At 36.1% G+C, this 21,766-nt stretch overlaps 1 protein-coding gene across 11 annotated transcripts in view; it reads right to left on the bottom strand.

Annotated features, from left to right (window-relative positions):
- Positions 1 to 21,766, bottom strand: part of CDC42BPA (CDC42 binding protein kinase alpha) — a 187,267-nt gene that overhangs the window by 95,892 nt on the left and 69,609 nt on the right. For all 11 annotated transcript variants that reach the window (XM_032683892.1, XM_032683893.1, XM_032683894.1 and 8 more), the window contains 2 exons: positions 18,932 to 19,027; positions 14,010 to 14,158 (listed from right to left, as the gene is read on the bottom strand). In XM_032683892.1, coding sequence (XP_032539783.1) covers positions 14,010 to 14,158; positions 18,932 to 19,027 — 245 coding nt within the window. The remainder of the gene's footprint in view (positions 1 to 14,009; positions 14,159 to 18,931; positions 19,028 to 21,766) is intronic.

Here is a 21,766-nt window from a genome sequence, read left to right as displayed (position 1 = left end):
GTTGGCTCCTGTGCACCTAATGGCTATCGAGGAGTCTGACAGTAAGTCTGTGTCTATCTGTAATGTTACAGAAGGTGCATTTCAGAACTCACATAACAAGCAGTTTTAGCTAATTTTGACACTAATTTTTACAGAGTTGATGAATATCTGAACTTACGTGGCTTGATGAATGCATGTATTAATCACTGCTGTCTGACTGAGTCTCAGCATTACTTTCCTCTCTTTGGAAACCAATTTTAAAGCAGGGAACAGCAGTTTGGAATTTAAACTAGCAAGCAGACCTATTGCATCTATAAATGATTTATTAACATGATACAATAAGTAGAGTTAATATTTGGACATGTGTTACAGCTGATCTGCTTCAGGAAAAGTCCGAGTAAAAACACAAAGTAAAAGTTTTACCCAATTTTACTGCAAAGTGTGGAATCAAAGATCATTCCTGATTGGTGCATGTGCCTCAGCTCCAATCAGGAGTGCCTTTTCTGAACTCACCACCAGCCAAATGGCTTTCAGCAGGGTGTTTATTTCAAAATATAGAGATTTTTTTTTTCACAGTTCTTGACATTATCAACTCCATTATCAAAGTATTATGAGAAAACAGTGCTTCCTAAGTAAGCAAAGTTACTCACATGCCTAACACTATTCTTTTCACAGATTCAAAGATAGATGCCTATTCTGTGTTGAAAACATTAGAAAGCAACAGAAGCTGTTGAAATATTGAATTTTTAGTATTCAACTTGAGATGATTTTTTTCTAAATAGATCATAGAATCATAGAATACCAAGCTGGAAAGGACCAAAAGGATCATCTGGTCCAACCTTTCTTGGCAAAAACACAGTCTAGACAAGACGTTCTAACACCCTGTCGAGCTGTTGGACAACTCAATACTGGTTCCTTTAATAAACAAAAACATTCCTGAAAACGTCTGTGTAAATTTTCTTCTCTTTTTTTCTCATGGATCTGGAACTGAGGAGTACAGAAACCAAATAACAGTGGTAAAGTATTGCCTGCCTTATATTTCTTTAATATAACAAATACAAACCCAGAACTGAGATGTGAATGTCATAAATGTTCACTGAAATAAAATCAAAAATAGATATTTGAGTAGATATTCAAAAACATTTACTGAAGAGAGGTTTACTAAAAAGCCTCTGCCACTCTGCTGAAAACTGCATCTACTGAGGTTAAATTCAACCTGGACATTGCATGGACATAAAACCTTTCACTGGCACCAGGTGAATCAGCTGGCCTGAAAGACCAGATAAGTAACTCAGCTGTGTGCTTCAAGCTAATACTTCTTACATGCAGCTTACTAGATAAATTCTGATAATTTTCTGGCTTTTTTCCCCCTACATTTCAGTTGTATTAATATTTTAAAGACTTTGATGCAAGACCCTAAAAAATTATAATGATAAAAGACAACCATCAATTACTGACACTTTAACAGTATGTTATACTAAGAGAAGATCGGTTATTTAAGAGCAATAACAAGTATTAACCAGTTGAATTCTGTTGAAGCTGTGCATGTTTTTCCTCTTAGCTAGACCAAATTTTCCAGTTTTCTTTTCTCTCTCTATGGTCAGTTTTCAAGTCCCTGAATAAAGCCTCTTGAAGGAACCAGCTCTGACCTACTGGGAAGCAGCTCACAGCAGGTAAGGCAATCAGAGTTCTTCTACTTAATATATTAAGCAAATATAATTACAAATCCTGGTAAGGTTATTACCAGTGCTATTTGAATGTTGTACAAACTAGTATCACACCACCAGACACTTTCAGCCAACAATTCTCATTACCATAAAGCACAGATGAAGTTGGAGCCTGTAGTATGAATCCCACACAAGCATGTGTATCTCAACTATTCACACACTAGCTGCATCGTTACCTTAAATGTACATTTGCTTTTCAGTAACTGCTGCAATATGCCCAAGCAGACCACTAACAGAGAACTTCAATCAAAACAGAACCCAAGAACTACATCAGGATTGTGTCAAAATTTCTGACAGGATACCAAAAACTACTTCAATCCTGTTCAAGATAATATGTTTTCATGTAGCAACAGGAATTTCCTGTTTCAGAAACAATTCTATTACTTCATCACTATTTCTAGAACAGAGGGATTAAAAGATTTTTTTTGATGCTGCTAACAATATTCTATACATGTAACATTGCACTGATCTGGTACTAAGGAATTGGGAGGCAATAACAGAGACAAGGCATGTTTGTGCAATGCTTATTGATCTGAATCACACAAGTACAGCCAAAACGTTACACAACACTGTCTAACTCACAGAAACCAGCACCTGCAACAGGAAGAAACACACTTAATGTTACAGTGAAAATCTAGATTTTTTTTTTACATGACATCCTCAAAATTGCTTCACCCTGTTAGAGGTTTCATCTTAGTTTTATCAAGACACACACATAGTGTAAACTGGGAGGGAGGAAGACAAATACATTGAGACATAGGTTTAGCAGGCAGGAACATAGATAGATTCTGGCAACACACTCAAAAGATTAGGGAAATCAGTAATCTGTTTTGCATTCATGTAGATACTGGCAAAGTATAGAATTTATTGAATAATTTTAAAATTATGAGATGGAAATTTTTTACTGTTGGTACATTCATAGAAAAAGAAGGAAAATGACAGAACAAGCAGAATGGGATAACAGAACTCTTATCTCCCCAGGAAAACTGCACTGAACAGCTTCTATGTTTGTATTTCTAATGAACTGGCATAATTCTTGATGACAGACTTTTTAAAAAATTAGACTGTTAAGGTCAAATATCATTTATTAGAAATCAGTTTTCCTTTATTGGAATTAAATCTGTGAGAATGGATGCAAAGGTCTGGTTTGAAGTCAGATGCTACAGCACATAAATGCTGCATTACTTGTCCGTGACAAGTAACAATCATCCTCAGAACTCTGATTTTTTGGTAAGAGACAAGTTAATCCCACTTAGAATATTCAACTGGCAAACAGGATGTTATACATTTCAGCATTCTCAACTCTCCTAAGCATTTGACTGTCAAAAGCAACTGTGACATCAGTAATACAGAATCCCAGACAAATATTTTCCAAGAACCATGGTTTTAAAGGAACAAGGTAAGCAAAGACTGACTCCATGTTTATGAAAGAACTGTGACTTGACAGTTATTTCTTTTTGGGTACATTGACAAGTGCTGTCAATATAAATCATATTTTTGCTACTTCATTTCCTATCATTTTTTTAAATTTTACATTCTTAAAAAGGAATACCAGCTTTGTGACACAGGTGAACAGGAAGACAATGTTATTTGGAGCTATTGCAGGCAGAAAACATGTAGACTATACTAACACTAAACAACTTTCACTTCCTTAAACATAAAGTGCAATGATTACAAGGAATACCACATTAGACCAGGCAAACACTGGGAGCAAAATCTGAATTCCTTTGTGTGCACAATTCATCAAGATCTGCTAATTTTTGTCACATATTATGGATTGAGACAGAATTCTGTATTAAAAGGGGTTTAGATTTTTTTCACTTAAGAAAGAACATCACTGAAAGAACAAATGACAGTACTAGCAAAGGTCTTGGTAAGACACTGGTTAAAAGAGAGATGACAATGCACAGTGCTGGAACAGGAAATAAAATCAGAGGAAGATTATTTGTGATAATCCTCCGGGATCAGTTTTGAAACTGAAGGCTATAATAACAGAAATCAGATTACATTTAACAGTGTAAAATGTAAATACCTTCCTGTTGAGTGTAACAGCAGAAACTTCACTTATACACTAAGAGCTTATCAACTGTAAATGACAGAAGGAACTGGGTATACCAAATCATTTTAGTACATCTGTACCCTTCCAGTGTGATGGAACCATGGCTCTTGGTTTCACTGGGAGAAATATTCTAGCAAAGAGAGAAATACTGCAGCTAGAACACAAGCTCTTTCTAAAATGTCATCCGGAAAAACATTTACAATCTTTGTCAGTAAAATTTCATAATGATGTCTGACAACTTTAAGACTGAACAACTTGAAGAATGACCATATTCAAAACTGGCATGAAACACGACTTCAAAAATTGTGATCTGTAAATGAAAACCCTAAAATATTAACTTACATATAAAGAAACTTCAGGCTACCAAACATGTGCCAAAATGTAACTGTAGCTCCAATAGTATATGAAACAAACCAAAACCAAGTAGTCATTGTGGTACAGAAATCTAGTCCTTTGTCATCACTATAGTGTTAGACCCACACACAAATAAAGAAACATTGTCTTTTCCAGTTCTCCTTTCTATTTTGCCACACTCTTCCATGATCAAAACCAGTCTTTGAAGTATAGTATATGTGGATTTCTGATTTACTGTAGTTCCAAAACCTACTTGCCTTTTTGGAAGTATTCATAAGCTAAGAGTTCCACAAACTTTCAGCTGTAGCTTGGCTGTTACTACACCTACAATGTATTTATACGTAAAATTAGTTTTAAATTAGCCTATATCATCTCTGGCATCTGAAGATGACTGTAAGAATATGCTTTTTTTAGAAGGTTACTCCACTAGAGATCAAAACTGCACTTCCATCCTTTTACACAGGAATATTTTATAGTTTTTTTTAGAGCAACTCTTGGGAAAGAACAATAGCTCTATTTAATAGAAAGGCCCCTATCATGCTTAATTCACAGCAAAAAGATAATAATTTGAGGGAAAGAATTTGAAAACAATACATTCATTATTTTTACAAAACAGAAATTGAGGAAAAGAATAAAAATGTATCCTAAAGACTGTCATCCCACAAGGCATTCGGAATGTGTTTGGGCAAGTTCAACCTGTAACATAATCTTTATTCCAACCAAAAGGCAAGGATACATGCAGAATTAAGCCAGACCAAGTTTGAAGCATTTGTCTACAGTTTTTCTACTGTGTCATGCAGCAACAGACATATGACACAAATAGTTCAGTGTGTGTTTTTTGCTTTCATTGTGGTTAGAAAACAAATAAACAAATCATATTGACAGGCATGATCACAAATATAATAAGCACTGTGACACTGGCATTAAACTCTTCACAGCAATACACTAAGGAAGGAACTGTAGCCAAAGGCTATAAAGGAAGAAATGCATTTGGTCAAAATGTATCCCAGTATCACCAGTATCTGCAGTAGCTTGGTAGAAAAAACATCCCAGAAATTTAAAAATAAGAAAAATAAAGAGTATAGTTTGCTCAAACACACTAAAATTATGCTTATTAAGAATAAAGTGTTATTGGAAAAGCCTTTGTATTCAAGTTGCATGAATAAAAAACATTTTTCTTTTGACATGGCACAATGTTTCCTTAAAAATAAAGCAAATACATATTTCTAAAATATCTCAGAAAGGAACTGAAGGCCCGAATTTTCAGCCCTTAAACTTAAATAGAACTCTAAAAGAGCTGTACTTGCATAAAAATAAATTCCTTTCTGTGCTAAAAGTTTAATTTCCTATATGAGGAAGACATAACTGCTACTGTTAGATCAGATTCAGATCAGATTTTAGCCCTTCCTCCACATTTTTTCTTCCTTCTCCTCTACTAGTATTTTCTCTTTGTATCTTTCTAATGTCCTTCTCCAGGACTTCACACGCTGTATCTGATTAAGAATTACTCAGTTACAGTGGCAGTAATATCACTGCTTCCTGCTGCACAAGGAAATGCTAAAGGCTCCCCCCAATAGCTAATAAAGAAAAATTGAACAGCATAAACATCACAGCACCTGAGTCAATAAAGATTTTAATACAACTTTTCGGATAAAGCTCCACAAGGTCTTGCTTCTCTGACCCCAACCATGAAGCCTTCCATAAATGAACCAAGCCTGACCTTATGCAAGCATCTGCTTGGTAAGCAGTATTCTAATTTGCAGGATGTTAAGTGACCTATTTTTTCTCATTTAAGAAGTTAAAACAGAAGTTAAAACCTAGCAATATTTTGCTGTGATTCAAAAGGACCATGAGGTAGGTTCTTCTAACAATACAACAACAGCTCTTCTGGAAATGTATGAGGGAAATGCTTACTGTAGAACAGCTTCAATGTAGACAAGGTTACTTGGACTGGTACTTTCTTAATTGCCCTTTCAGGAATCATATTATAATTAAGATATCAGTGCAAGAATAAGATATCTTGCAAGGTTATCTTAATTTACTATGAAAAAAGGAAGTACTACATTTAGTGGTTGAGGTAACTGCCATTTAATTCAGAAATTCAAATACCAAATTTCTACTTGTCCAATCTGAAAGTTAAGATAGTGAAAACATTTTCACTCCAAATGCACCAAATATTCACTGGGAAGAATGCTTTAGCACGAAAACAGGTAAAAGAATGGTTTAAAAACCACTTCTTATAACATATTCAAGCATCTCAGTGTTGTGATTTTATACTAACACTGCAGGAATATTGAACTCTAAAGCCAACTCATTATTGCTTACTTATGCAAGGACAAATCTACATGACACTCCAAGTCAGATAATGATAATGAATTTGTCCTGTGCAACTTCTAATCTTATCTAATCTAATAATATAAACCCAATTGTATTTCAAATACAAAAAAGGAAGCAAAGGGCACATAATCATAAATAAAATAGAGGCAGTCTAAGGAGGAACTTGAGGAACACACAGGGTATTAAAAATGAAAATTGGAGACACAAGGAAAGGAGGTAATTATAAAATAAATACTGTGTTCACAAAGAGATAATGAAATGGAAAATCTGTAGAAGATAAAACACAAGACAATTAGTCTCCCATAAGAAAAAAACAATTATAATTGAGAATAATGAAGACTCCATCACAACTGCCATCCTCATTTCTGTCTGCATCATTCTGAACTTAATAAATGATCAAAAATCATGGAAAGCATTAACTACAAACTCTATCATCATCCACCAAACAAATACCTAATTATACCCTCAGAACCACAGTCACTGGGGCTAAAATTTCAGAAATAAGGAAGATGTTTTTGTCCTACTTTCCCGATGTTGATTTTGGATACCAAAGAAAGTAGCAGGAAAAAGTATTTCCAGGTCTGAAACAGTCAGAAAAGAATGAGTGTAAAATTATAGCTTAACTCACATAAAAACAGCTTGCAAACGGGAATGTTTTGTCCTCAAAACAAGTTATTCATTTCCGCAAACACCTCCAGCTTCATAAGACAATGAAACAGATCTCATGTCGGAGGTACAACTTTTTCAACATGGACTTTTTTCATGCAAACACCAAAGTAAAATGAATCCTTATGGTAGAGAGCAGGAGCTCTTGGAAAGTTCCATCACTTTTAGCATCCACTGAGCGTAGCTATAAACATTATTACTTGGAAGGGAAGACCACGGGTTTTTCTGTAGAAGACTTTTGGCATTAATAATTTTCCCCTTAAGGGTAAAAAAGGACCCTTTCCAACCAAACTTTATTTCTTGTGTACCTCCCTCATTTTCACTTTTAGAAGCGTTTACACACTTCTGTTTTATGACAGCCATAAGTTCCTCCCTGAACAGCATTACATACCATCTGAGAGACTACTCACATCATCTGCCTTTCAAGCAACCGCACCCAGAAGAAAAATCTACATGAAAAAGAAAAAAAGTCTTCATATCTACACACTCCTCCTTTCCCTATGAGTCTTCTTTCTAATGATGGTGTAATTGTATTAGCTAAAGGACAGGCAGGGACTCAGCAGAAAGAATGGAGGGGTGCGTTCCTTGTCTTGCTGGCCTTCTCAACTGACAATGATCAAGAATCTCCTTCTTTAGGAGGTCGCTGTCAGACATGAAAGGGGAAGGTTTTATTGTTGAGGTTATTATAGCTAATGACATTTTAGATACTCCACCTCCAACTGTTTCTCATGTCCCTTTTTCTTTAAAATCACAGAGCTGAAGAAATCGCCAGATATCTAAAGTACCACTCAATGGATGTAGGAGAAAAACAGGTACAACGTGATGAACACAGATTTTATTGGAAAGACCGGCTTTAAGCAACTTCCTACTATTGTCCTTCATCAAATCAGAGAATTGATCCAGGTTAGTTAAAATGTGAAGTTACTTCTCACTTGGACTGGTGTCCTTGTTCAGTCCCCTGCACAGTGCCACAAACCTTTGTTTCAGCAGAGCAGAGGGGATGTTTGGAGGTTGGATCTTGGGAACAAAGGAACAATGGGAGAAAAAAAGGCTGAAGGGTACATTTGTAAAAGCACCTCTGCTGAAAGACTACTAAAGGCTACTGTCACTTAAGGCACTGGATTTAGGATTTCTAAATTCTTTCTGCTTGAGTAACACAGAATATATATATATATTTATATATATATATATAGGTCTACACTAGCTCAGTCACCCATCACATAGCTTTCACTTAAATTAATGCTCCCACTAGACACTTTAGGAAACCATTTGCCTTCTACATGATGGTACAGCCAGTGTAATCCACCAGCTCTTGGCAATCCAAGCATCTATGGGTCTTTTATTTCAAAATGCTTCTAGGTCATCACAGGCTCCTCTGGAAATCCTATCAACAAACTCTAGTCAAATAGCATTAATCTCATACAGTCCCCACTGCAGGTCAGATGCCACCCTGAGGGCACACTATGAGAGCAGCTGCCAGCGTTTGTACCATATGGGGTCACGGGGCAAAATGAAAGCCCAGAGTCCATGAAGATAACCTTTGTATCCAGACCCTCCTCAGTGGAAAAATGGAGCGGAAACACAGCCCAGATTCACAGAGCTCTCCTACCTCTGTCAAGGAATACCTTGTAAGGAAGCACCGGTTTACCGAATACTCACTAAAATAACTTTCTGTCCTGAAGTTTTCCATGTAAAACTAAACCATGCCACATTTCAAAGCAATGCATTTTCAGTAACTATCAAAATAACCTTATGTTATTTTTTCCTTATTTTTCTAGCCCTGGTTCCTTCACTCTCAGCACTTTGTAAGGACATCTTCATGTGTGTATTCAACATTATGCCTGTTGCAAAGTTTGGTAAACACTTAAAATACGATGTTGCTTTCTTTCAAACCCACAATTAGGGCTCACTTTACCACAGCACTTGGCTCATCCCTGTGCCAATTCAACTCAGACATACCGCGCAATGCAGCTAACTCCCTAGATGGGCCTTCCACCCCCGAATTTTCCACTTAAGTAAATTAATGATCAGGAAAGATGGGATACACCCAGAAGACAGAAAACCACTTATTCAGCAATACAAAAATGGATACGCTGGCACAGAAACTTATAGTTGAAAGTGAAATGCATCCTACAAAGAATCCCAGATTCCAGCTGCCTGCTAACAACAGTAAATATTTGAGGGATGTCCCTAAGATGATGTCTACTGAGGACAAATAGTACCTCCTTGTCAAAAGCAAAGAGGCTGGCCTGATAGGGAAGAGACAGTTCTTTTATCCCTCTAATGGATTTATTCCCCTATGTTCAATATTTCTCAGAAAGGATGTCACTTCCACAGAGAATTCTGCTGCTCTACATTTTAAGAACTCAAATGTTCCAGTGAAGCTCAGCTTAGAATTCAGAAGCTGATGGAGAAAACAGAAAGAAAAAAAAATAAATACCTGGTGGTTTAGAATGCTAAAATCCTTCCAACTAAAAGACAGCAGCAACTAGAAATCCAGAAACACATTGATGGAGCTAACTGTAATCTCACATACCTTCTGGAAGTAGGCATGTTTATGCTTTGCATGCCTATCTTTTCACATGCAAAAGACAACATCTGAAATGTATGTAACTTAAGAGTTTGCCCCGTAGTCTTAACTATCCTCCCATAAACTTAACCAACAAAAATAATAATTAACATAGGTGCCTCATAATCCTTCCAAAATATTTTCTTAGTAAGAAGGTAAGTAAGGATTGTTTTATCATTCAATAGAAAAAGACGACTGTTTAATGTGGGTGTGTGCCAATATATGAAAACTATTTTAAATTAATATTTTTGCAGTGGTCTGGAAGATCATGAGCCTAAATGCTGAACGCTCCCTAGTTGCAAATTGGCTCTGCCCTGAATCACTGTGCAACCCTGCATATTAAAAATAGGAAGAGGAAAGAAAGTCAAGATAGAAATTACTTAAGCATATTAACACTTATAATTCTGTACTATTCAAGAAGCTGGAATGTCCCAAATTAAATTTAGGACAGAAACAGACTTAGATGCACCCTTACTAAAGGTCTGCCTCGGAAGACAGCACAAAAGGCAGCAGCACAGACACAGGGCAGGGGTGTGCAAAGCCACCAGTGGCACAGTCACTGTGCCTGGCACTAGGACCTGCCTTTAGGGCATCTTCAGCAATCCTCAGGGGAAATTTCCTTCCCATGGCAACCAGGCCTTCTCAAATCTTTTTAATTAAAAGGATCTAGACAAAACCAAGCATTTCCACTTTACATGAAACCCAGAGAAAATGTGGCTCACCAATAAAATCATGGAGGAGTTGTAAAAAAAGGAAATTTTATGCATTTGAGGTAATCTAACACACATAAATAAAGTGTAGCTACCTAACTTGAACTGATAAGAGTTTTACTGCAGCTCACACCTGGATATCTGATAATGCATGCAAATATAAGCTTTTAACATATGCCACGAAGAAGAATCAAATAATAACACAACCTTGAAACTGAAATTAATATTAGTGCACATGGAGATTTTTTTCAGAGGAAAAAAAGGAAAACAAAGAAAAGGAGCAAAAACTATATAAAAGACAAATTGACGTTGATGCCTAAAAAATGGAAAATCTTACCTTGTATGATACTACAGTTTGCAGAAAACTGGCACAAGACAATATTTAACCTTGGCCTACAAGCATGCATCACTTCATTAGCACAGATTTGTAATTTAAGGTATTGGGGTAGGCAGGTTTACATGAAGTCCCAAGGAATTCATGCATTTGTAAGAGATACATACACTTAACATTCCTTCTCATTGTGAACACCTGCACCTATATTTAACTTAAATGAAGTTTTCTGTCTAAAGCTATCCTTGGAGCTGTCAACATCACTTGGTAATGCCAGTGCTGGTGCACTCATAACAATTGCAAAAGCTACAATACATATTAAAGAAAAGGCCATTTTGTTAATGTTTTGAGCCATCATTTAACTATCAGGTAAAATACCACATAATTTTTTCACAGAAATTAATTAATCAGAAATGAAAAATTATCGAAGTTTTATGTTCTGATTGACGTTACCTCAGAAATATTGTATCACATATTTATTTGAACTAAAAAGTGGATATAAAGGGGAAATATCAAGAATATCCTAAAAATGCTAGTATTGATGTTGTTTTCAGTTAGCAACTTTTCTCTTTCTTAATTTCATTAGGTATCAGGAGACAGCTTTGAAAACTTCATTCAATTTCCCTGCACAATTTTATTAATACCTAGATTTTGATCTCCTTCCCTCTATAAATTCATCCTGTAAGCCCACAATGCTAGTGCAGAAATGGCATTCAAATCTGGAACTCCAAAACCTGAAATACAGTCACCTAAGTAATGCTGAGGTTTGTTTGTATTTGACATTTCAGAAACTTGGCCAATGCACTTCAAGAAAGAAAAAAGTCTTGCACTTGACACCGGAGTGGTTTGCACACAAATAGCCACTGCAATCAGCATCACTCCCAAAAAAACTAACTGACAACAAAAAAAATGATTAATGCTAGAAAAATGCAACAGGAGTGACACAATTACAGTAAAAATAGACATATAATTTTTAAAAGGCACAGAAACATTCATAGAAAAATAGAAAATTATCATCAAAGTACAACACTATGCATGGTTAATGTGAAAATCTATCCTGAAAGAACTGGGGCACTAAAAGGAAACAAAACAAAGCAATCTGCTACCTCATTGTACAAAAAAAGCTTTGACCTAAACATGCCTAAAGCATGGTTTCTAGTTCAGTAGCCGCAACTCAGATCAAATCCTGATGCACACTGGTTATTCATCTGAAATATCACTACTGCAGCTGCTACATTAATCTACCCTTTAGTAGTATTTCCTCCTTCTTCTCCTACGTCCTTTGCTGAGTGCAACACACTCCCTAGAAAGGATGTGGCCACCATGGTTAAACTTTCAGGAAAAGAGCATTAGTGGCATTTAGATGATATGCTTTCTTTTCCTTTCTTCTGCTTTACCAGTTGCAAACATCTTAATAAAACTAACAGTGGAACAGGTCTTGTTTCAAAGGGTGATCATTTAACATATACTCAAGTGCTCTTTACATTTTTAATCTTGCCAAACATGCCCCTATAAACAGGCATTGTATTACAGCAGTACTAATGATAAAATGCCAAAGCAGCATTGAGAACTTTATAAACATATGAACCTCGCTGGCAAAGCCACAAGTCAAACAATAAAGGACTGGGAATGTACAGGGTTTGTTTGGGTTTTTTTTTTGTTACACATTCATAGCAATAAATATGCAAGCATAATAACTATCATGTTGTTTTCAACTGCAATGCTACTTAATTTTCACCCCAAATTTTACAGCAACACCTATTTCATCTTGGGGACATTAACTGTTTGAGGATGGAAACATCACATTTGTTGCATATTACATGTTAACAGTGCTGAATCACAAAGGTTTTGATCCGTTTGGAGGAAAAGGTAGGGATTTGTTCTTCTGCGAAGAATAACTACTCCATATGCAAACTCACTGGATGAAAGTCAACTTATGGAATACATGAAGTACTCTGGACCTGGCAACAGGAGACAGCATCTCACCAATTTACCCACAAAGATATTTTAAAAGTTAGATCCAAATAAAACTGAAAGCAAAAACCTTTGACATCAGGTCCTAAGCAAAAAAATGGTTTTTCAGAAATAACACATTTGAAATTTTCAACATTCAAGAAGAGTATTCTGTTTGGGTTCTTCCATAAGCCATTATCACACAAAGCTCTCTTTAGCAGGTAAACATAGTTCTTTAACAAAACTATCACACTGCAAAATATTCCAGAGGTCCAATTTGCAGCTTAGCACCACCCCACCTCAAAGCACTCCTAGTTACACATCTTTCAGGAAAGGCCAGAATCTCAAAGGAAACAAAACACAACCTTACTAACACACCAAAACCAACCGCAATACACTTCTTGGACAAAAAGGAAAAATCCCCAAACCACCTTTTCTGCAGTGAAGCAGCCAAATGGGAACAGTAAAAAAAGGTATAGTTGGTACAGACTTTAATTAAGGGCGATAGACAGATGTATCAAACAAGCTCATTCTGCCAACTTAATGATTCAGCTTAAAGAACTGGGAGTTTTCCTCCTGACTTCTGTCAGAGTCAAGTACATCTGTTGAGTGCATTTCAAAATTCTGCCTCTTGTAAGGTAATCTCTTCCTCTGCATAAAAGAATTACCATGGAATTCAGTGGAGAATTATATATTAAAGAAAAGACGATACTAGTTTTGTGGAAAAATCAATCACAGTCTCCAAAATAGCTAGACAAGAATGACTTAACATTTTCCTTTGAACACAGTATTTTTTATATACATATGTATATTTTTTTTATATATATATATATATGTACCAAGGTATCACAATTTAAGTACATGTATTTATTTAGCACAATGCCCTTACTCTAAAGATAATTAAAGTCCAAAATAAAATGATGATAAAAATTCAAAGCAGACAATGGTGTGTTTTCAGCTTCAGTACAGACTGAACAGATTAATGAAGAAACAGAATTTGACCTTTCAATAAACCTGTTCAAAGTTGATCCTATTTCACAAACAGGTTTCCAGTTTTGCTTTTATAAATAATGGATCATTAACTTTCAAACAAACCAGTGTGCAAGATTCATGAGATGCATTCGGATATTCGTTCATGTCTGTGACCACATGGTACAAGTGTAGCCACATTTCCAACAACCACAACATGCAGACAGGTAGGTTCTATCATGCTTACTATTGCAGCAAGTACTCGTTATTAGCTTAAACTCTTTCAGAGGAACTACTTTCAGTCCATCAAGTAACTCCACCACTCCAAGAGGAATCTGGAGCTCAAATTACTTACCTGTGAACATAATGCAACTGATGAACTGAATCGATGGCTATCACCATTTCAGCCAAATAAAAACGAGCCATATCTTCAGGTAGTCTGTCCTCAAACTTGCTGAGCAATGTAAGCAGGTCTCCTCCAACATAGTAATCCATAACCAGGTACTGTGGAGTGGGAATGATAAGAAAACAGAGAGGGGAAAAAAATACCACAATTTATTGTGGGAATCACAGATTAAAAAGTAACCGAAGCATAAAAACTAATATATTGCAAAAAATATTATGGGCATTAAAAAAAGCTAACCAAGATACTCAGATGTTCAGAAAACAGTAGCTGGTTCAGCTGCATTTTAATACTTAGCCTACCTGAATATTTTTCGTATTTATACCTCTCCAAATACAGTAAGCCTCAAGACAAAATAGTATCAACTTTATCCACTGTCCCATCACTAAACATGGAATATTTAGATACTCTGGATTCCCTTATGAAGACAATATCCTTTGCTAGAATGCAAAAGGAGTAGAGGATTAAAGCACAGACCCATAAAAATGAAACTAACTCTATTAATTTGTAATCTAATTTATTTCCCAGGCTTCCCTTTCCCTTTTTTCCTACCATCTTCTTTTTCCATTAAACAGATACTTTTGGAGAGTAAGGTTTTTAGACTACTCAGATTAAGGCAAAGTCTGAGAGACCTCCAGTGGCCCACAGTTCCAGAAACTGCTGACACTGCTCATGATACAGGATCTGACAACATAAAATACAAGGTGTGACCTTCTCTAGTTGAAGTCATGGAGAAAAATAAATTTGATTTCTGGTGTATTAATGAAACATAAAACTTATTTGCCATTAAAGCAGATGACTTTAAAGAAATCAGAACCTTTCTGCACTTTGCTGTATTTACAGAATGAAATGTCACTCTTTTTAGTGACAGTCAATATGACTAGAAAAAGTGAAACTTAAGTGTGAAACTCGGGACTAACATATTTTTAGCTTAGCTTAGTTTGTTTTAATTGTGAAACAGCAACTGGAAGGGCAAATGGGGAATAGAAAAAAAACACTAATAACTAACAAACTAATTATAAGCATTCTAATTTAACAGGCACTGATATGACGTTACTTTCAAGCATCATTGTGGACAGATTAACCGGAATCATAGAATATTCTGAGTAGGAAGGATCATCGAAGTCCAGTTCCTGGTTCTGCACAGGACAGCCCCAAGAATCACATCATGTGCCTGCAAATGAATTCCCAATGAAGTACAGAGTACCTGAAAGCTACTGCTTAGAGTTCCAATCTCTGTTTCCAGGAAGGCTGCATTAGAAGCAGTGACTCTTAACAGGAGCATAAATACTAAAAAATATTAAAGATGTAATAATGTATATCCCAATTTGATTCTTTAAAATTTTGATAAAGCAACTTAAAGGAGTTTTTTTTTAATTTGTTCCCTGTATTTGTTTAAGTCTTTCCCATTTTCAGAAAAAGACACTAAAATATGTGAAAAAAAATCTGCTAAATTATACCAGCTATAAGGAGGATGAGGTGCAGGCAGAAATCTTACACCTGTTTCTTTTCCCCCATACTTTCCATAACAGTAAGGGTGATGAACAAAGATTTTAACACCCTGATACAGAATAACTTGGGCATCCTCATCGATTCCAAGTGCATGAAGAAAGTGCAAAATCCATTTCCACAAGACTTTAAATGTGTTGACAATCAAATTTTCATCTGCTGCTTTGTGACATGAATAATAAACTTCTTAAATTATGCTCACAAGCCTTTTACAAGATAATATCTTGTAAATATCTTTACAAGATAAATATCTTCTATTCAGTGGCACTCCTATGCTCCCTCCAAAACAAGATCTATAGTATTAGTTTCTTATGTTTTATAGTTTTAGAAAAATACATTAAGCCTTTGGAGCTTCAGTTATTCATTATTAACTGATGTATATTGTATAGACATCTCCAAGAGCTTAACTTATTGCTTTGAAAGCATACTGAAAAAAACCCTTAAGATTCACCTAACTGATGCGGATCTGTACACTCATTCTTCAGGACTTTTAAAACCCACACAACTGAGTTACTGGATATACCAAAAAAATGCAATTTTGGCTCTCATGACACAGGATTCCCATTTTGCTGGAGCAACACAGTAGCCTAATGATAAGGAAACCTTCAACTATTCAAATAATCCAACACTAAAACCGTAACTCAAAGTATTAAGTTGTGTAAATGAAGTTAAACACATGCATAGCACTGAGAACTAAATTTAACAACTGAATTTTAAATTAAAAAATTCCATCAATGTATAACATCCTATCCAATGTCAACTATCTATATTCTTAAAAAAAAAAATAAATTTTTTTTAAGCTTTAAAAATGCTTTCTAAATGTACATAATCATCTAGATCTATCCAAGTCTCAAATACTTCTCAAAAGCATAGATTTAAGAACATTAAATTCTAGTAACTAGTGGAAGTTTAACATGGGAATTTAATACATTTAGTTTGGCTGAGATCTCTTGAGATATCTACTCCAACCTCATTTGCTCATGTAAGGTCAGCTAGAGAAGGCTGATGATGACTCGGTCCAGTTCGGTTTTGAGTATCTCCAAGGCAAGAGACTCCACAACTCCTCCCTGGAACTTGTTCCTGTGTTTGACTACCTTCACAGAAAAGACAGGTTTTCCTGTGTCCTGATGAAACTCCATGTATTTCAGTTTGTGTCCACTGTCTCCTGTCCTCTCATCAGGCACTACTGAGAGGAACCTGGCTCCCCTGTCTTCATTCCCTCCCACCACTTATTTATACACATCAATGACAGACTCTCTCCCAAATCTCCATTTATTTGGGCTGAAGAATCCCAGCTCTCTCAGCCTCTCTTTATATGAAGGATGCTCCTGCACCTTAATCATCTTCCTGGTCATGCACTGGACTTGTTCCAGTAGTTCCATCTCTCTTTTGCACTGGGGAGCCCAAAACTGGACACAAAACTTCAGGTGCAGCTGCAGCAGGGCTGAGCAGAATGGAAGGACCTCCACTGACTGCTGGCAACACATTTCCTCGCAGCCCAGAATACTCCCGGCCTATTTTGCTGTGAGCCTGCATTGCTGGCTTACAGTTAAGCTTGTTATACACCAGGACCTCAAGCAAAGCTGCTTTCCAACCAGTTGGCCCCCCAGCATGTACTGGGTTTATTTTATTACATCCCTTGTTGAACTTCATGAGATTTCCCTCTGTCCAGTTCTCCAGTCTGTCGAGGTCTACCTGAATGACTGCACAGCTGCTTCTCCCTATTTTTTTAGCACCTGTGAACATGGTGAAGGTGCACTCTGTCCTATTGTCCAAGTCATTTACAAAGAACCTGGCCCCAGTTTTGATCCCACCAATTGGCCTCCAGCTGGACTTCGTGTGACTGATCACAACCCCTGGGCCCAACAGTTAATTTTCACTCCACCTCACTGCTGCTTATCTAAGGCACACTGGTCAGCTTGTCTATGATGACGTTCTAGCAGACAGTGCCAACATCCACTGCTCAACCACATCTAGTGCTCAAATCTACACAGATTTTTTTTCTAAGGGCAATTTTTTACATATAATTTTAATAAAAACCATATAGAGAATCAGTAATACATTCACACTGAAAAGATACAAACACCCCCAGTATTACTGATATTTCCCCAGCAGGCTGCAAAACTAGCTCCTGTTAGCAGACTATCAAAGATAAAGAACAGAACTTGCTCTGTGCTTAGAGAAAATAAGGAAACTGGCAAGAATAAAGTAAGTTCTAGCAGGTTGTGGAATATATAATATTTTCTTTGAAATGCTCTTAATGGTAAGATCAGAATTACAAAAAAACATGAGATTTTTTTACTGTACCCATTAACAAAGCATGAAGTTGGCTGGGAGGTATTTAAGCCAACAGTCAGACTCACAAATGCAGAGCCCTGTTTCTATACAAATTCACCAAAATCCATGGATTTCCAAGTATCTGAGCTGACAGAACAGAATGCAATATAATGGTATATATAAAATATGTAAATGGCAATATAAAAAGCACTGAAAGTCTGCAAGAATTCCATGTATAGCACTTCTTTTATTGGACAGATTGGGAGCAAAAAAAAGGCTGTGGCTGTATGGTAGATTTCTAAGAAATTATTAGAATTACTAACGATATAGAATCCAAAGCACAGGGCAATAAAACACAAATAATCAAAACCCATCAATGTGTAGTTGTTTACTTTTCAGGTATAAATATTATCAAAACTCTTATCACAATCAAAACATATTTAAAGTGGTAAAGATTTCATACAAAATTGGCACTTTGTCCTCATATTAGCTTTTTTCTTGCAAGTCTTTCAAAATACTTGAAAACTAAATAACGTTAAAGAGACACTTTAATCTACAATTACAGCTTCCAACTCTTATTTATGAACATTTAGGGGCATTCTTCTATGCTGCAATAACATTTTATCGCTTTGTGACATCTTAGTGGGCTTAAATCCTCAAAATAGCAAAGACCAATCAAAATGAACTGTTGTTTCAAACAGGGCTACTCCCTATTTCCCTCTGTAAAATCAGCAATGTTAATCACAAAAATTAAAGTTGAATAGAAAATTTATGTTGGTAAGTGCACTTTTATTTTTATGAACCCAATTAAACTGGAGTGACAAACTGTAAGAAAGAATATGCAGGCAGACTAAGGTTTATCAACAAATGCAAAGTGGTTTAGAAAACAAAGCTGCATTTATAACAGAACTTTTCAAAGTTTCTGACCGGTGTCCACCATTCAGAATCTTATGCACAACATCACAGATCCTAATATGGTCTGTATGGTCCAGAACACAAAATTAACAAATAAACAAACTACATTTCTGTCTCAAACCACAACTAAGAATCTGCATGTTCACCCATATATACATAAAAGCAACACTCACTAAATAGTTTTCATCCTGGAATGCATAATGTAATGTTGTGATCCACTGGTTATCTCCATTCACTAACACATCTCTCTCTTCTCGAAAACAGGCTGTCTGAAGAAGAAAAAAATAATTATAGCCTTTTAAGTAAAATATATAAAGAAAAACATGTTTTGACTATGTTTTTTTTGGGGGGGGGGGAATCAAAACCGCCTCTCAGTTAAAAAATCATTTATTACAGTATCCAAACATGACAAAATCTACAAAAAAATAAATACGAGAAAAGCCTGCCTTCTTCAAATTTAAACAGTTGTGCTTCTCTATAGCGTTTAGTGAGGCAAAGGGATAAATAAGTTGCTGCTTCCCATTGTCTAAAAATCCTAAGCCAAAATCCTGAAGTATCAATAATGACAGAATAGCAATATATGATTAAGAAAAAAAAATCAGTAATGGCATTAGATAATTGTAACTGCAGTAGGAATCAGAGTGCTAGAATCTGGAGTCTTGTGTCATTGTTTTATTTCATCATGCCCTTAGCCTAGTTTTACATTTGAGTTTTCACACAAGCAAGGTTCTTTTCATTTAAAAGTTGATGCCAATAACTTCCGTGTAGTCATCATTTGATAATCATTAACCAGTTGGGGTTTTCTCCACACCCGATACTCAGTAAAAGTAGAACAGAACTGAATATTGCTCTTGCCAGATATAAACTGTTGATCAGACATCCCAGGGGGTTTCCCCTCAATATACTTGAAAGAAAAAAAAGAAGGCAAGAGGTGCCTTCACCGTAAGTGGAACAGAGGAGGAGCAAGAACCACCAATAAATGTTAAGGAATACCTAAGAGAAGGAGAATACAGGTTTGTATGAAACAAAAGAAGATAAAATGTGAAACAAATAACGAAGTAAAAAGCAGCAAGGCATTTAATTCAATGAAGGTCTTTCAACTTGTCCTGAGAAGTGGAAAAAATACCTCAGCAAAAGCAACTCTGCAGAATGACAGATAAAAATGGTCCAACAGATGAAAAGACAAAAAGAAACTACTACAGCAAAGAAATACAATAAATCTTTCGAAGGAATTGAGTTCTGAAGCGAATATCACAAGAAAGCAAAAGATACCAAATACCAAAGCCAACACACAATTTTGTTAAGAAAAAAATATCTAAAAGATAGTGCAAAAGAAAGAATAATATTGTATGGGCTGTATTTAGAAGGCAGAGGGAGAGTTAGAGACACACATAGACCATATTCTCTTCCAGTACACTCTGCTCTTCACAAAGATTTTGCATCAATTTGAACCCCTGCTCTTATCTCTTCCATCTTTGAGATAGCCAAATTTAAATGAAATTCAAGCCTTTTCTTTTTACTTTTTCAATTTTATTTCCACATCCAAATAAATCCCAAATCTGGAAATATCAGAACTTTAGCACAGCTATTGCTGGCTGTGAGATTTGGAGAGTGAAGACTAAAAAGCGAAATATCATTAGAGACTGAGCTATGCACAACAATATATGCAGTAAAAAGAGAGCAGAAAATACCTCTCTCCTCTGAGCAAATAAACTATACTTTTTTTGGTGAATACAATGAGTAAGAATAATGCAGACGAGGAAAAAGAAAGATGACATACTTTAATCATAGCACAATGCACAAGATAAATCAGTGAAATTTGAGAAAACAGCAAAACATACTTTATACAAATACCTTCAAAGGTTACTGAATGAAAAATAGACTTGGGGTGGGAGAAGGAGTAAGGATCATCTTCAGAAAGAAGAAAAGCTGTTTGATGCTTCAGCTTGAATTTTTTCCTTCCTTGTTTGTAAACTCTTGACATATTTCAGAGAGAGATAACTATGAACTCTTGTTTTCACAAGTATAAATAACATGTACTTTCTCTTCTCGTTATGACACAATTCACAGGATTAGTTATTAGAGAGTTTATATAATTCCACTTGGTTTTGCCATGATTTAACAGAAGACTATGCATTCCTTGAGTGCTCTAGACATCTACCTCTGGGAAGTATGCCTAGAGCTGAGAGCAACAGCTATTACCACAGCAGATCACAGGTGAGACAGTAACAGCTAGTCTAAGTGGTTCATGGTAAAAATAATGCAACAACAACAAAAGAAAAGTTGGTAGCAGTAGTTCTTTTAATTGCTGTAACAGCTCAATTAAGTTTTTTTTTAAATGAAGCCTCTTTTTTTTGTGCCTTTCATTATTCCAGCATTAACTTCACCTTCCCCAGGCAGTCTCCTTGAATTGTTGGCAGAGACCTCCAGAGGTCATCTGACCCTACTCTCTTTCACAGCAAAGCCATCTCAGTGCTCTGGTTATATCTATACCGTTATCATGGCCTTCAAGAAGCAAAGAATTTGACCTGCTAGACTATTTGGTGCTCATGTCTTACAGCTCGGAGTTAGCACCTCCAGGGAGTGCTGACTGCTTCCATGCTGCTAACATTTGTCCTGGTCTCTCCTGAGCCTCATCTGGCACCAGTGTGGCACACATGTAACTCTAAGTGACTGTCAACGCTCAGGGTAACAGGTTTGGGAGTGTAACAGCAAGCTGTCATACACTTCCAGGTACTCCTTGTATCAGTAATGCTCCCAGTTCTACATCCCACCTCTGAGTTTTCAACAGTGACAAGTATCTGGAAAATTTATGCTACGCATAATACAAAAGAGAACACTGACTTTACAACTTGTGTAATTTCATTGTAACATACAACTGCTCTCAGAGCTTGCAGTCGTCAGCCTTCATCTGGCATTCATGACCCTCTTCTGAGCATGTATTCCCTTTTTACTTTGACCAATGACTCCCACTCCCCATGCTGTTGATACAGGGGTATACGAACATA

This window comes from Chiroxiphia lanceolata, chromosome 3 (assembly GCF_009829145.1).
Source record: "Chiroxiphia lanceolata isolate bChiLan1 chromosome 3, bChiLan1.pri, whole genome shotgun sequence".
NCBI classification, from domain to species: Eukaryota; Metazoa; Chordata; class Aves; order Passeriformes; family Pipridae; genus Chiroxiphia; species Chiroxiphia lanceolata.
Note: the sequence above shows the minus strand (reverse complement) of the source record. Positions and strands in the feature narration are given on the sequence as shown.